This window comes from Larus michahellis, chromosome 14, assembly GCF_964199755.1.
Source record: "Larus michahellis chromosome 14, bLarMic1.1, whole genome shotgun sequence".
Lineage (NCBI taxonomy): Eukaryota > Metazoa > Chordata > Aves > Charadriiformes > Laridae > Larus > Larus michahellis.
This window is the reverse complement of record NC_133909.1, coordinates 7,552,985-7,569,999: the sequence shown is the minus strand read 5'-3', so window position 1 is coordinate 7,569,999 and position 17,015 is coordinate 7,552,985. Positions and strand designations below refer to the sequence as shown.

Below are 17,015 nucleotides of genomic sequence, written 5' to 3'. Positions count from 1 at the left end.
GTAATGCTTGTAAGTTCCCCACCTTGGAGCTGTATGCTGCAAAGGCTTGATAAAATGTAAACTGTGGGAGCAACTGTGAACTTTGGAAGCAATTCCTTTTAGATGCATTAGTTTAAAAGTGTGAATTAAGTATATGAAACTCACCACCACCAGACAGTCCTTCAAGGTCAGTAGAAGCGCACAAACCTCCAAAACTGCACCGGATTAAATTGAGAAAACGCAGCTCAAAGAGCTACATGCCTTGGGAGCTGCGTTGCGCTGTTGCTTTTGTTCTGGTGCTTGTGACTTCCTCTTGCCTGCTGGGGACCCTTCAGGCCAAGAAAAGTCTATGCGGAAATTGCTACATGTGCCTCAGGACCCAGCTGCTTGCTTTTATTCTTGCAAAACTAACCTCTCATTTGAGCTTGATAAGTGAGTCCAGTTCCTGAAACAGTGAGAAAACACTTAAAGCCTTAAAAAAAAAATTGATTTTGAGGTTGTGGTTTTTTGTTTTTTTTTTTTATTATAGGCCTGGTTTTAGCTGAGATAATGATATTCCTGCCATTGGTGGCTCTTGCTGTCTCCCTGGACAGCTTTTCCCCTGACCTCCAGCAGAGTGTATTTGCATGCATGTGTTATCTGCCCCTTGGTCTTGTATCGCTGCTTTGCTTCTGATGCCATTTGTAAGATTCTTTAAGGGACCACAGTACCTTTGCCACGCGGCCTAATAAATAAGCTTTGCAACAGTACTGTGTTAGTTGTACACGTCCTTTTAACAAGAAACACTCAGATGGTGCCTTCCAGGTATCTGTAGTGTCTTCTTATATCTGAAGGCATCTTATATTTTACTGTATTTTTTGGTCTGCTTGAATACCTTAATCTAAAGGACAGAAGGGTGCAGCAAACTGAGATGTAACACTACCAAAACTACAGTGTGGGGCAGGGGGGAGGTGGTGAAAAAGTTGGTCTTGTTTGTTTGTTTGCCCCTACAAACAGATGAGAATAATTCTCTGTCTCTGTGCAGTGATAGTTCTTGACTACTACTGATGTCAATTAAATTTCTATCTCTAGCTATATGACTACAACCTTTGTGGTAGAAGCCATGGCTGCTGCAAATGCCCAGCTGCGATGGAAGAGAATGGAGAAACGCAAGGTTTGTGTGGAGTTTAATTTTTTCCATTTTGTCTTGTTCTTTTATCCTGTAGGACTTGCCTGAGATTCCTCTGCATCTTTGCCTTGCCTCATTAGTAACTCTAAAGGAATAAATTTCTACTGTACTTAACTTTGCTATATTAAATATGACTGTTAGTTCCCTGTAGGGTTGCTCATTAAAGACAGGATTTTCTGCTCCTGCTTTGAAAAATCTCTTGTGCTGTTCACATTTCTCACTGATTGTGCTCTCCTTGCCCAGAAGCGCTACTCAGTGAATGTGGAGAGGTGGCAGCCAATATATTGGTGCTGTTTGGAGTGTGCTGAGGTCTATAAATCCTTACTGATCTCAGGTCATTTAACTGAGACAGGCTAGAATGTCCTTGCTGCCACTTGGGCTGTATCCCAGGGAGTGGACAGTCCTTGCTGTAAAATTTACTTCTGGCTTCTTGGATGTTGGCTTTAGTGGCTTTTCTGGATCAGTGCAAGGCATAATTGTTTGTACTGATTTAGATCTCTGCCTGTATGCTAGTGGGTTGGAGTTATGAGATAGAAGTGTCTGTTAAAGGCTGAGAGAGCTGGGACTCTTTAGCCTGGAGAAAAGAAGGCTGAGGGGAGATCTTATTAATGTTTACAAGTATCTAAAGGGTGGGTTTAAGGAGGATGGAGCTGGACTCTTTTCAGTGGTTCCCAGTAACAGGACGAGGGGTAACGGGCACAAGCTGGAACATAGGAAGTTCCGATCAAACACAAGAAAAAACTTTTTTACGGTGAGGGTGACAAGCACTGGAACAGGCTGCTCAGGGAGGTTGTGGAGTCCCCTTCGCTGGAGACTTTCAAGGCCTGCCTACATGCAGTCCTGAGTAATGTGCTCTAGGCAATCCTGCTTTAGCAGGGGAGTTGGACTAGATGATCTCTAGAGGTCCCTTCCAACTCTGAAATTCTGTGATTCCATGGTTCTGACTGGCTAAGACTGTATACATTTGGATTTTTTACCAGTTCTGCAGATCTACCAGAAATTTAACTTCCTTGTGCCACCGATCACTGCATGAATTGGACACTCTTGCAGTGTGTGAGACCTGCTAGGACAGCAGAGCCTGTCACTGTCTTTAGCCTGTTCTGCTAGTGCCCTCTTCTGCACTCCACAGCATCCCAAGCCCGGGCCAAGGGCTTCCTCGTATTGCCTTTGTGTGCATGTCCTGCCCATCCCTGTTTGGGACCTTTGAGTTTCTGGAAGTGAGAGCGTGACAGTGGTGGTGCTGGTGCCACAGCCTGTACTGTGGGTAGCAGACACCTCAGCAGTGGTCTGGTCTTTTCTTCCAGGAGGATGATGAGGATGAGGATTCATCCTCTGGAGTATCTGACAGTGATGTTCTCCTCCAAGATGGCTACGAGCGAGCAGAGACACGACCCATCCTGTCAGTTCGTAAGTACCCAGTTCATGCTTTCACTGGATCCAAGACCTCTTCTCTGCAGACAGCGTCCCAGTGGGCTCCAGCAAGTGGAGCAGGACCCTTCTGTCCAATTCACACTCAATTCCATGTGTTCACATCGCAAAGTCCTTAGCGCTTGCAAGATAAGACTCATTGAGAATTCAGTTCAGCCTCTGCAGTCTGATAAAGATCTTTTCCTTCTAGGTCACTAAGATGAGAACATCTTACTTTGAAAACACTTTTAAACCAACTTCAGCAGAGTAATTGGACCAGTGACTCTGCAGCTTTGGAGTCATACATACTGTCCTTCAAACTGTTGCTAGAGCTTCTTGAGTGTGTTCAGATAGTCTGGCCTCCAGGGTTATTAGAGGGACTTGTTGAAACCCTTCTCTTTTTCAACTTGCAGAGAGACGTGGTTCACCCAATATCTTTGAAATCACTGAAAGGGTGGAAATGGGCCAGATGGCTTCCATGTTCTTTAATAAAGGTACGTGATTCACATTTTCAGAAGTCCCTTCAGTCCCCCTGCATGTGTGTGTATGGCTTTTCCTTAAGTTTGTGTGCTTCTCGGTGCGGGTTTGCCTCCTGAGTTTGTAATGGTTCTACCCAAAAGTGTCATTGCTTCTCTCTGTGGACTGTGGTCATGCCCCTATGTAGTCTTTCTACAAAGAGTATTTATGGGCCGTAACCTGCATGAAGGGGAAGATGCTGTGATTGTAGCAGAACTAGCCAAAACACTGCAGATTGTGGGCCCAGTTTTTTTGAGGCAGGTAGGTGTAAGTCAGTGCCTTTTCTGACTGCCCTTAACCTAACTGCGAACTGCATCTATCTTCTGATCTTTGCTGTCTAAAGCAGTAGAGCCCAGCTGTAGTGTTCGCTAGTTCCATCTTGGTTGTAGCATTTGAAAATAAGGTGTTTGGGCCCTCCTGAACTCCATAAGTATCAGTCTGAAGAAGAGACTTCTGGGGAGAGCTTCTGAGAATTGCCAGTCTGGGGAGTCACCAAGAGAGCTTCTGGGACAAGGACTGCTGAAAGGGTCCCTGGTGTGCGTATGATAGGCAGATGTCTGGTGGTTTTGCTCTTAAATTCTCTTGTATGCCAAGGAAAAAACTTGTAATCATACTGCAATAACGCCATGTCCATTGCTGTATACGATAGAAATGCAAACTACAATGTTAGGTATTCTGAAACTGGTAAAACAGTACATTTGAAATGCTGTGCAGAGCCAGAAAATCATCAGACACCATGGTTGTGCAGTTTTGAGCCTGTCAGGCCTCATTTCTTGTGGAAAGTGACACTTTTTCCTGTTCACTGGCCACTTCACAAAGACGCAATGGGCTGGTTTTTTCCATTACAATTACATCAGCTTTATGCCAGTGTAAGACTGTTGCCTCTGAAGGAAAGCTGGCCTTAAGGAATGAAGATTCTGTGAACTATATTATTGCTCATTTTAAAGTCCAATTGAGAAAACTTTTTTTATTTTCTTGTGCCTCTTCTGGGCCGTTTTAGATTTAAATGATTTAGGACTATCAAAATAATTCACCTTGGATCAGGCTGCCACTTTTCTAGTCACAGAGGAGGAGAGGTGATGTGAGTGTGGGTTGGAGACTCAGAAATGCTTTTTTCCTAGTCTTGCCTGCAGCGCTGGGTTGCTCTGACTTTAGGCAAGTTTTCTTGCTTGTATGCTTTGCCATCTGTAGAATACTGTGGACACCTCCCTGTCTCTCGATCATCCTCTGGGGAGGAATATTTATGAAGTGCTTTGGGAGCAAGCGCCGTATAACAGAGCTTAGCAGCATTGCTGAGCAGCATCAGCTGTAGATGCCTGTTCCGCTGCAGGAGGGCTCAGGGAATCACAGGAGGCAGAGTGCTCCCACAAACAAGTTCTGGAAGGCCCCTGCTTCACAGGAGGAGATGGTAATGACCCCTCAAGCCAGCCAGGTGTTGAGCAGTTGCCTTCTAGACCTCTCTGCCTTGCTGCTGGCTGCTGCTCAGCCAGTAGAGGGTGCTGGAAATGCATGTCCTCTCTCCCATCAGGCACTGAGGTATGCTTCCTAGCGAAGTGATATAAACTGCTTAGGACTCTAAATCTTAATCCCTCTTCTTAATGTTGCTTTAGCCAGAGTTATCTGATTTCTGTGTTAGGGATCCTCCCCAGGACCTACTCGGCCCAGTGCACAGGGATGAATCTCTCTGCAGGAAGGCAGCTGGAACAGCCACAGACTGTAGCTCGAAACAACTTGTGACTTCCAGATGAGATGAGGTATGCGCAGTGAAGGGTCTGGGGCAGCTGTAAGTCTTTTGCTGCTTTCCCTTCCCCTGTGCTCAGCAATGAAGCTCCATCCTTATGCTGTTGCTGGGTCCTTGTTCAGAGACACCCTCTGGTCTGCTGAGTGGTTGCGGGGAGAAGAGACGAGTGCCTCCCTCTGCAGATCCTTGCTGAAGTGCTTCCTTCTGACAGTTGCACAGAAAGATCTTCAATAAAGGCAGTTGCTCAGTGACCAGTTGCTACTGCCTAGGGCTGAGAAACTGGCCCACACTTGGGAATTCCCGGCTTCAAGCACCAACCTCTGCAGTTTCACAGTTAGCAAAGGTCTGGGTGGGGTTTTGCTCACAATATACGAAGTACGGATCCAAACCAAAGGTGTCTGAGGGCTTTACAGCCTTCAGCAGGAAGGCTGGCGGGAGCTTTGCAATAGACCTCAAAGCCTCTCATTTCTAGAGAGTTCTCTGCTCCTTTCTCTTGACTGATTTTTATTTTCAACAATCTGACAGGAGTTGAATCTGCAGTCTTGGGTGGTAAGCTGGGGATAAATCTCAATTTCGGACTGTCTGGTTTCTTAAAGGGAGCTGCCTTAGGTTTAGGCTGTGAAGGGCCTGTATACTCTTTCAAAAGAGCTGGCTCTGAAGAACTGCTTTTTTTTGTTTTTTTAATTTGTGATGTTGGGTGCTTTCTTCTGGGACCAAGCAGTCATTTGTTGCAATAATGGATTCTAGGCACATCCATCATACTGTTTCTCCACAGGAAGTCATTGATTTTTTTTTTTCCCGTTTTGTGTCCAGTAATGAAAGTATTGATCAGGGAGGGTCTGTAGCAGTTTATAAAAGAACTGACGCTGAAGTCTTCCTGCCTTCAAGAGGACGAGTTTGGGAGAGGACTGTCACCTGGACTTCCCACAGATAGAGAAGCTGGCACTGGAATGGGGGTATAGTGTGTGCTGGTGGGTTCCTGCTGGTGCTGCTGTGGATTAGCTGGCCGTGTTAGTCTTATATTGTGTGTGTGGGGGGGTAACTGACGCCTGAGATCAGTATCAGATCCCCAAAACAGAATCTATATCTGAGTCTGTCTAGTCCTGTGCTTAGTGTGTCTTGCAGCTTCTGTGCTATGTCAGATACTTGTTATAATCATCAAACCTTTTTAATAGGAAATTGGAGAAAACTGGTAGGTAGCTTGTTGCCGTCTTCAGAACAATGCAGAGCCTCCTCAACTGAAGCCATCTCAAATCTTTCAGAGGAAGAAAACAAGGGGGAACTATATTAAATCATCTGACAATTTTTGCAAGATCTCCATTTGTCTGTTTAGACAAACCAGGAACAACTCTAGTATACTGGCTTAGTGTGATGCTTTACAGAAGCAGGGAAATTTTCTTGCTACTTACCCAATACAGCCCCCACTTTTTTTTTTTTTTTGGTTGGAATGTTTTATGCTAAGTGTATTGAATTTATTTGAATGAAGGAGAACACCTGTTAATGTTTCCTGACATCCAGAGATCCAGGGGCAGTATGATGGCAAAACATGGTAAAACTTTGGGGCATGCAGGCACTGTAGAAATATCAGAAATATTCCTGTAGTAACGCTCTCCCTGTTTGATAGTTGTCACACGCGAGGCTTGGAGATGTGAATTGATTTGCCCACGCTGCATTAGAATTAAGCATCATGTGGCATCGCAACTTGAAAGTATGGGCAGGTTCCTTGAGCTGTTTTCCTTCAGTGTCAACTTCCTAAATGAAATAAATTTGAAGCTTTCTTTTTTTTCTGTAGCTCAGCTGTATCTCAACTAAAATATGGTCCAGTTTGTTTTTCCTTGGTGAGATTTATACTGACTCACTTGGAAGAAAAGAATCCTGGGGTCTCATCAAGCATTTCTTTATCCCTGCAGATTTTAGCCCTCCGCAGCAATGTTGTGCTCCAGTAAGGCTGTTCTGTGCACCCAATTAACTTGTGTAAGATATTTTTTCACCTCATAGGTGAAGGCAGGACAAGCTTAAAAAAAAAAAAAAAAAAGGCAAAAAAAAAACAGTATGGGCCAGAAACAGCATACAGTGTGGCACTAGGGTGTTAAGAGGGCTGCAGAAAGAGTTTTAAAGCTTTGCAGGTTTGAACCTTGGCTCAAGTTGCTGATGGTAAGGAATCAAAGCAGCTCTACTTCAACCCTGTGCAACCTGAACTCTGTGGGGCCACATTCCTAATGTGAAAGTCCTGCATGTTTGGAAGCAGAGGGTTTGGAATCGCAGAGGACTAAAAGCATTTTCTCTCTTCATTTCACTGTTTGTCAGGCTGCGCTCACACCAAGTCTGTGAGCATCAGCTAAATGTTTGCCTGTGGCTGTTCCAAGCTGACAGCTTCATCTGGCAGATGACTTATGTGAGACCTGTTGGTCTGGGCCAGTGACTGGAGGATGGGCTTGAACCAGAGGGCCCAGTGTCAGGGACAGATGTCGAAGGAGGCAGAGTTGAGCTCTGAGGCACCTCGTGTCCCATCAGTTCCCATGCTGTGGTTAAGTTCCCTAAGCTGCTGATGTGACCCTTGGGCGGAGTTTGCTGCAGAAAGAAGTAAACTATGTAAGAGGATGGTGATTTATTTTTAAGACCTTGAAAAACATTTGTGTATTTGAAGTGCAGGGTTTATTACAGGGTTCTGTACAATATTTCCTTTTCCTACAGTGGGTGTCAACCTCTTCTATTTCTGCATAATTATCTACCTCTATGGGGACCTGGCAATCTATGCAGCGGCTGTACCGGTCTCTCTCATGCAAGTGACCTGGTAAGTGTGCTTACCGCTGTGGGGCTGGGTGCTAACAGAGAAGAGAGCAGGCTTTTGGATTTGATGGGGTCATAAGTCTGACTGGGATCAGCTCTGCTTTCTGAAAAAGAGTGGAGAAATGGCTCAAGGACAGCTCATCACTTGTGGGTGGGAAGGTGAAGTTGTTTTATATTCCCCGCGCGAGTGCCTGCTGCCTGCCTGAAAAGTAGCTGATCTGATTTCAGATGAGTCCTCAGGTGTGAAGTACTTCCAGCTTCACTCCCCATCCCTGGAGGTGTTCAAGACCAGGCTGGATGGGGCTTTGAGCAACCTGGTCTAGTGGGAGGTGTCCCTGCCCAGGGCAGGAGGATTGTAACTAGATGATCTTCAAAGTCCCTTCTAGCCCTAACCATTCTATGATTCAGCACCTTGCAGACATGGGACTTGTTGCTCAATGCCTGTTGGTATCAAACCTATGGTTTGATTGCCATACTCTGTGCAATATTTTAGCTTCTCTGTCTTTTGGGGTGAGAGCTGAGAGGTGTGATGCTTACCAAGTCTGTGACTAGCAAGTGGTGACATTATATGGACTTGGCTCTCGACTGAGACCGGTTCCTTTCTCAAAGAAATAGATAATGAAAGAGATTGGTTTGATCAAATCTGTGCTGGGCTGGATTTGTACTCATGACTTGAAAATGGAAAATTGCAGTGATCCGTAAATGACCTAAACCTGATAGCTTGATGACCAAATGACCAAACTTGTAAATAACTGTACGCAATCCAAGAATTTGCCTTTAAATGTATGGTACTCTGTGACTTGCTGTGTTAAACAGTCCAGAAAATATAAGGAGAAAGGGTGTTCAGGGAGGGAGGGGAGAAATGGACACTTCAGGTCTCTGATTGTTCCTCTTTGTTGAATACAGGAGAGGGGAAGACATCTGCTAGGAGTTAATTACTGTCTTTTGTTTCTCCCTCCTTTCCCAGCAGTGCCACTGGCAACCATTCTTGCAGTGTTGGAGATGGCACAAAGTATAACGATACGGACAAGTGCTGGGGGCCAATTCGACGGATTGATGCTTACAGGCTGTATCTGGTGAGTTTCTAAAACTGGGATGACCATTATTTCCATTTAAGCTTTACTTCTGGTGCGGAGGGATTTTTTCCTGTAGAGATGATGTGGTTCAAGTAAACAACAGAGGCATGAAGCTTATGGTTCATTCTGGCCTTATTGGCCAAATACCTCCTCTCTATCCTTGGTGACACGACTGTGTTTCAGTTTGGTGGCTGTCAGAATAATCCTTATAATTTTGAGTTTAAGTAGAGTTCTGTTCTTGTTGTGTAGTTCTGTATTCCTTAAGCAGGTGATACGTCCATGCCAAAGGGTGGAGTTTTTTTTCAGTGGCTGACTAAGTAATTGTAGCTTTGAGGTAATTGCTGGCAGTATACTCGAATATATTAAGCTCTCTTGAGTGCATTCTTCATGTGAATAAAACTGTTTATGCTGCAGGAGAAGCTGCTTTTTGAGAGATGATGGAAACAGCCCACTTAAACAACATTCAGTGCTATATGCTGCTTTAGTAATAGCTTTCTGTCTAGTTTAGGATTGTCTATTGCATCTGTTACTGTGCTGTGGTTCTGCTGCGAAACCAAGGTTTTTCCCAAAGGATGATAAACATTGCTTCTCTTGAGCTTGGGGAGAGTTGAGCGCTCATACCTGGAGACAGATGTCAGTAGGGCAAAATGAGAAGAGGGAGGTGTGGAGGCGCTGCAGAGCGTGGCGTCTGTTAAGTGTCTCGGTGAGAATTTTAAGGAAAAGGAGTGAAGGTGGTTGTGTGTCTGCAGAGGAATTCAGGGGCAAAGGCTAGTTGCAGCAATTTTGCAGTTTAGTGCATTTTGGACCTGCAGTGGATCACATCCCTGAGTGCACTTGTTCCAGCATTATTGCAAAAGTAAGAGCTGGGCCTCCGAAATATTAGTGAATGTCAAAGCCTAGTTAATTATTTAAGAGAAATATTATTGCTTTATTAAATTGTGTCTTGGTCTGTTTCTTTAAAACTTCCAGAAGATTGAAGATTTCCTTCCGGAATTTCAATAACTCTCCCTGACCCAGCAGAAGGAGCTAGTCAGAAAAGGCAGACATGCATTAATTACTGCCTGCATCTCTCAGATATTATGTCTATAATTCATGAAGATAATTGTTGTTAGGACTTGAAAAATTAAAAAATTAAGACTGTGTAAGCATTAGACTTGCTGTCTGTGTACATAACTCTCAGAGGAGCTTTTCCCTCTGCTTGTCTTCTCTTGTGGATTTGGAGAATAAATATCTGCAAAGTCTTTGGTGGTTAATCCTTCCCTGCTCAGTAATTGAGATGAGGGTTTCAGTGCTTTTCTCTGCTCCCCCTTGGAAATAGGAAAGGATTGTTTGTGGAAGAATGTACTGGTCTGTGGTGGGTTACTGGGGGGGGGGTGTGTGTCCCAAAATCACTGTGTTCGGGAGACTGCTGGGTGTCAGCATTATTATCTCTGAGTTTTGGGGTTTTGCTAAGGTTTCTCATACTTCTTCCTGGATGAGTATTGGGAATAAACTGGGACTTGTTCTACCTCCAGCTCTGCTGGTCCCACTCTTTGCTCAACCTGTGTGTTTTTATTCTCCAGAAGGCAGAAATGATGATGTCTTCCCTAGAGAGGGATAAGGGATGTAATGATTTATAAAACATTCAGACCCACAGCACTGACACTGTCTTCAAGTTTAGGCTGCCTCTGAAAAGTCTGTGCTGGTTGATGTCTTCCCCTGCTGTCCTGTTTGCAACGTGGACAGCCAGAAACCACTAGTTAGAACTCTTAAATTTTCTGAGAGAAACCTGGGGATGGGAGGGCAGGGGTAGGAAGTTGCTTGACTTCAAGCAAAAACATTTAATAGCAAAACACTGTAACTATCTCTCTAAACTTTGTCCAGGCTTCTTGTGTATAGAAATGGAGTCTTGGACATGCAAGAAAAGATGAAACCTGCCTGTCTGAAGGGGAAAAGGCAACATGAAAGTGAGGAGGGGTGAGATGCATCAAGAGCATAGCTATTCTCTTGGTCCCAGGAACTTGCTCTGTTTTCTTGACTTCTTTTTTGAATACTTGCTTGTTGGAATAATTCAGGTTCCACGTTTCAGTGGACAAACAAGGTCTATTTTTGCAGGCTGAGTTCCCCTGTGGCAAGGGGACAGATGGACACTGCGATCCCAAAAGAAAGCAGCTGAGTTTTTGGATCAGCCCTTTTGTCCTAGATGCCTGCCTTTTAGTTTTCTCTCCTTGTCTTAGCACAGTATTTAGGTTTAAGTGGCTTTTAGGAGCAAGATGGGTGGATGTAATTGGAACCTCTTGCCTGTTCCAGTGAAGCAGGTCTCTGGATGTAGTGCTGTATTTCTTTCTCTGTGCATGGCCCTACAGAAAGCCTTTTTTGGACTACCAGGAGAAATAATCTATTTGAGGTTTTCTGGGAAGATGGTGCCAATGGGAGCTCTCCTGTGCCAAGTACCACTAGTCTGCCAAAGATCTGTGCTGCCTTCCTCCTGTCGACTCTCTCTCTCAATGCTACATCGTCTTTTCAACAAAATCCATTTCAAACATTGACCCTTCGAGCTAGGGGTGGAGAGAGGAATAATGAGTGATGTAAAAATCCTATTTCACGGTTTATTGTCCAAAGAGGCCTCTGGAAGCTGTCTCTGGTCTGATCACTGTGAATGGAAGCTGAAAACTATGTACATAATGAGAATATTTAGACAGATTTAATCCTTCTCTTGAGAATTGCTTGTCTGTTCAGCATCTTTATTGCTACTCCAAAATTTCACACCTAAGTGTGACTGCAGAGTCTTCAGAGACCACTGGGCCCCTTGTCTGAACAAATGGTTATCTTGCTTCTTGTTTGTAAATTGCCTTGGAAAATAAAGGCTTGCAAACCAAATAAGTGAAGGCAAGACCAGGAAATACTGAAATAGTCTTTTGCTCCTGTCCCATCACTTGCTGCTAATATTTGCCTCCTCTTTGGGACTGTCGGAGTCCTGGGTGACCCATGAACTTTGCCGTGCTGTTCCACGCCTGTGAGGGCACGACCATGCACAGCAAATCGGATGGAAGAAAGGCGTGTGTTGGATGGCCCAGCGACCTTGTTGAAGGCAAGCACTGATTGCAGTTAAAGCGGATCGATGGCTTTCTGTCTTCGCTTCAGATCTGTCACCACGCTGTCATGTCCTCGACAGCTGAAGTGACTCCTGAGTCCCTTGGCTGTTTCGATGGCAATGCTAAGGACAGGGTCAAGTTTTCTCTCCGCACTGAATTCACACTTCAATGCAGTTGCTCTATGATGGCTTCTGTAAGGTCAGCTGGACATCTTCTGTGTAGGCTGCAGGGAAGAGGCAGCGGCTTTAAGTTTCAGATCTCTCATCATAACACTTTCTTGTCTTTCTGTTCCAGTGATGTAGGAATGTGACATGATAGTCCCTGTTTCTAGAAAGCAGATACTGAGATAAATAAGAGATTAAATCCTGGGGATCAGCAGCCATGGAGTGTGTCTGATCCAAAATGTATTCATGACCTGGCAAATGGTGCTTGTCTTCTGCACCGGGGCAGCCGTTGTAGCTAAAACCTCTACTCTCTTCTCAGCCCTCCTCTTCTGGCAGTTTGGGACATGGTGTCTTCCCGTGATGGAAAGGAAATGGCTTAAATTCTCAGAGGGAGCCATACGCCTTTCAGAGGAGGCACTGGCACAGGTACTCTTGGTAGCCTGGCTCAGTAGCACGTCAAAGCTACCAGGTGCATCTGTTCTGTCTGAGTCTCTGTTGGTTTTTTAGCTGATTGGGAAAGGGACGCGGCATCCGCTTTTGCCGGTTCACAGATGCTGCAGTATCGCAGGCAGCCCAGCGGGTGCAGGCCGAGCAAAGATGGGAGCGCAGATGGTTTAATGGAGATTATCCCAGTTGGAAACGTGCTTGTGCAGTGAATAAAATGAGCGGGCTTGCAGGCGCTTACCGTGCCTCTTCAGGAGGGGACAATGTCACCCCAGCCTGACGCTCTGATCAGAATACCCAGCGACCAGAGCGGGGCCTGGCTGCGGACACGGGAGGCTGTGCAGGGGGTGAGGAGGTAGTCTGAGGACACGTACAATTGCTCAGTGCCAGCAGAACTTAATCGGCAAATGTGAAGGCTGAACTGATAAGTGTTGATGTAGATCCCGTCTGCCTCGGCGTGGTGCTGCCTTCCCAGCCCTCTTTGGCTGTAGGCTGGAGCGTCGTGCTCTGTGCTGCCGATGTACGTGCTCTGCTTCCCTCCTCAGCATTTCTCCTTTCTGACTGTGCCGCAAGTGTGTGCGCACCCTCTGCTCGGGGTAAAGGTATCTGTGATTTTATTTTTTTTTTAGTGTCAAAGCGGACCATTCAGATACATTTACCTGCACTAGAGCAGTTTTATCAGCTTGTTCAGTGCATGAGACTCTAGTGGCCTCTCTTGTCTGTTATTGCCTTCTGGCCTCTGTGGGCTTCATAGGTTTTTTTTGTTTTATTTTTTACCTCCCAGCAGTGATATGAGGGGAGCCCTCGTGGCAGTACTTGAACATCCATGCTTGATCTAAGCTGTCTCTTGCCAACTGGGAGCTGGAGAAACAGAGCTGGAGCGGTGCTGCAAGCAGAGTGCTTCTTTCAAGGACACCTGGGTTTGCTCCGCTTGTTCCCTTTGCAGCAAGTGCTTTTCCTCTGCCCTGCCTTCCTCAGCTGTGCCCTGCAGCAGCATCTGGTAATAAATGGGTCACAGCTGCTGTCTCCTGGATATTTATTCTTACAGGTCTTAGTGTCTACAGACCTTGAGAACCAGCGGTGGGGAAGGTAGCAGCTTCAGTGGGAGGTGTCTGGAGCAAGGAGGGCTGGTTTCACAGCACATTGGTCAAAAAGGTTTGTGGTGCCTGCTCTGGGCTCCCAGGGTGAACCAGGGGAAAGGAAGAAAAGCTAATGGAAGTTTACCTTGCTGGTGTGAAGTCATCATCTTGTTTAAATAAATTGCTTAAAACTGTAGCATTGCTAAGTTCCAGGTTATCCCAGTTTACATTAAGGATGCAGCAGGACTGGGGTACTATTAGCATATCCCATAAGAAGTTATTCATGGTAAGACCTTCTTGCCAAAGGTGTTGTGTTATAACCCCTACCACAAATGCTTTGGTGTGTTTTATTATGATACAGAAATAGAAAAAAATGTACAAAAAAGGCAGCTGCTACTTCTATGCGTAGATGCAGTTCTGAAAACCTTCAAAATAGGTAAAAGCCTCTCAAGGGTCCAGAATATTATGCCATTTCTGTATGTACAGGCACCTGGGTTTTGAGCCGTTGCTGTGGCAGGAGAGGAATTAGTACTGCATTAAGCATAAATATCACTAGCCCTAACTGTTTGTTACAGGTGCCTCTGAAATACAGCTTTGCTTGGCCAAAAGCCCGGTCTCAGGGGCTGATTGGAGTCTTCTCATGCCTCATCTAGTCAGCTTCCAAAAAGTAAGGTCAGTTAAGTTGCTGCTTTGCTCTGAAGTGGTTGAAGAAGGACAGGAGCCAAGTTCATTTAAAATAAATGGTGTCTGGGTGTGGGACAGGAAGGCAATTCTTAGCTTTTTTATTGTGAACTAATAAGGTTGAAATTGGCACACAGCCTTGTTAATATGGCATAAATCCTGCCTCCTTCCTCCTGGTCCATTCCTCTTCTATGGGCTTGTCAATAAATTCTTTCAATTGCTCACTCGTCATATGCCTGTGACAGATAAACTAGCTCTTTCGGAGTTTCCCACACCCCTCGTGTTCCCTAATGCAAAGGGAACTTCAGATAATAACTGGCCTTGTGAATAAGAGGCTTTTCTGACCTGGCAGGAGGAGAGGCAGGAGTGCAGTGTTGTGAAAGTGGGATGTAAACTTGTTGTACTGGTGACCTAAAAGCTGGAGTTCAGCTTCTGGTGTGTGATTTTTCTTGCTTTCCTTGTAACTGGTTGCATTTTGAGTAAAAGAAACATCAGCCAAAAGACGAGCCTCCCTGCTGCTACAGCTGGGCAGGAGAGTCAGCCTTTGGTACAATAGTGAAGCAACTGAGAGACCATGGATTGAAGCAGCTAAGTTTAAAGGATTAGTTTGTCTCTTTTCACAGGAAAATCAATAGTGCAGGGGACTGGAATATGTTTTCTGCACAGAGCTGTCTGTTCACTTCACAATGAGAAGTGGTTTTTGGCTTAAATGGAGCTTGGGTTGTGCTGTCACTTGGACACTGAGCTTTTTCAAAGGGCAAATCCTTCCCCCCTTGCCACCTGCAGCTGGCTGGAAGGGCTGTGTGGAAGGGAAGGATGCTGTGCTGCAGGTGTTACCGGCCCTTAAGAGAAGCAAGGTGGTTGGTGTGGTGGTTAGAGCCCACTGGTGAGCTCAGATGCACTTGGCTTCCCTATAGATGAGTGTCCTGCACACTTTAACGCTTGGTTTGTCTTATGTGATGATGGATGGTGGGCATGAACCTTGGAAGCAAGCCATCTAAACAAATTGGGCAAAGAAGTGATTCTAGATATATCTCCGCTCTTGTGTGCTTCCTGTGGGTATGCACTCACCAACGCTGTTTATTGGGCTCAAACTACAGCCTCTGCTGCCTAGCAGAGCCACCCTGGCAAGGCTGAGAGGTCGTGCTGCTGCTTTTCCTAAATAAAGCTGTCCTTTGGAGTGTGCTCACTTAGGCAGCAAGGCACCAAAGCTGACACTGTTTTCTCTTGATATTGGAGACCAAGAGGGCAGGTGTCAGAACCAATATTGGTTTGTGATCACCCATGCACTACACAAGTTGTAGAGGTTTAAAGCCCTTTAAAATTCCTTTCTTGGACTAGACTGTTCCAGCAGACTCACAGATCTTTCATTTTTTGGGACACTTTTGTAGAAAATAAGTAATAAATGCATTTCCCCTGTGCAGTGTTATTTTGTGCGGTGGTAGTGACAGCACCCTTGAAACCAGAATTGGAGAAGACCCATTAAGTCAGCTAAGCACTCCCCTGGGAGATGCAATACAAGCCTTTTTTTCAACAGCCTATTTTCCAGTATTTTGTTCAGTGGTTCAACACCAGTTGTTGGGGTTTTTGTTTGTTTGTTTTTCTTTTAAACAGAGGTCTGGCCTTGCTGCCTGCCTGATTCACATCAGCTTTTTCACCAAGCAAGACAGCAGTCTTGATCTTGAAGTTATCATTAGTTCCTTAATATACAGGTAGAAAGTACCAGGGCTGCGGAACTGTGCAGTTTTGCCGCTCTGAACATTACCAGAGGCTGTGGAGAAAAGAGCTCTGAACAGACGGGTATCTCTTTATATTCCTAAATAAGTCTGCAACTTCTTAACATCCTCCTAAATTGCACTTTATGTCTGGGTGAGATCACTGACGCTTTTGTCCAAAAATGTGGATTTTCAGACTACATCAGCAAATCCCACACGTGGCTCATGCTTCTGTAAGCAGGACTATAAATACAAATAATGCAGCTGGGATTTATCTTGTAAGTTGGATCGGTATAATGCTCTCAGGCAGAGCTGATCTCTGAAGCCTGTTGCACCAATTTGGTGTGTGCTGTAGGGGGAAGGCAAAGAGGAGCAAGCAGACTCCCCGCTCGCCCCAGGCACCGAGCCTTTATCCCTTGCTTTTGCGCTGCTGCGAAGTAGTTACACAGCGTGGAACATTTTCTTTTCCTTCAGGCAGCTTCTGCCTGACACAGTGATCGGGATAATGCTGTCCCTGAAACTACCTCCAGGCAGCTGAAGAGCCCTGTGAAACTCAACTGAGAAGTTTGTAGCGGGGGGGAAGAGGAAAAATAATGGCTCAGTGGTGGAAGGCGTTGTTCGTGTTGTGGTAGACAAGGGGTTAGTGGCCTTCAGGAACAGTCATCCTTGCTGAACCCAAGTACCTCCTAACCCTGGCAGTTTGTAGCTTGATATGTTTGCAGGGCCCACTGTGCATCCATGTCACGCTGGTCCATCTCTCCCTTGCTTTATGCTGTCTGAGCCAGGGGCTTTTGTAGTCAATGTAAATATTGTTGTAGTTGCCAATACCCTGCCAGGAGAGGCTATGAATATGCAAGAATTTTGAGCAGTGTCTGTGTATGATGTTTATGCCTTCACACTTTGTTGGAGGGAACTCATTAATCTCTTGTACCATGCTAATAAATTGGGGAGGCAAGGGATGACTCCTCAAGGTTACCTAGTGTCGGGAAGGAGGAAGGCTCCTGTTTCATAGCCTGTGGGAGGTCAAAGCAAGCTGGTGTGGGGGGGTACAGCCAGATCTGGCTCTGCAGCTCCTCTGCTGTCCTTCCAAGTATCGCAAACCAACCATTCAGCTCTCCTGCATCTATCCACTTTGCTGCTTCCCTCTTGCTTGTTCAAATGCAATTAGGAGATGCAGAATA

General features: G+C 45.4%; 1 protein-coding gene across 2 annotated transcripts in view; it reads left to right on the top strand.

Annotated features, from left to right (window-relative positions):
• The window catches only part of TMEM104 (transmembrane protein 104), a 45,620-nt gene that overhangs the window by 4,605 nt on the left and 24,000 nt on the right, over positions 1 to 17,015 (top strand). Inside the window, exons 4-8 of one of the 2 annotated variants that reach the window (XM_074607549.1) lie at positions 1,051 to 1,132; positions 2,452 to 2,554; positions 2,968 to 3,048; positions 7,506 to 7,605; positions 8,572 to 8,677. In XM_074607549.1, the coding sequence (XP_074463650.1) occupies positions 1,051 to 1,132; positions 2,452 to 2,554; positions 2,968 to 3,048; positions 7,506 to 7,605; positions 8,572 to 8,677 (472 nt within the window). Of the gene's footprint in view, positions 1 to 1,050; positions 1,133 to 2,451; positions 2,555 to 2,967; positions 3,049 to 7,505; positions 7,606 to 8,568; positions 8,678 to 17,015 lie in introns of both variants that reach the window. The other variant, XM_074607548.1, reaches the window with a different exon arrangement.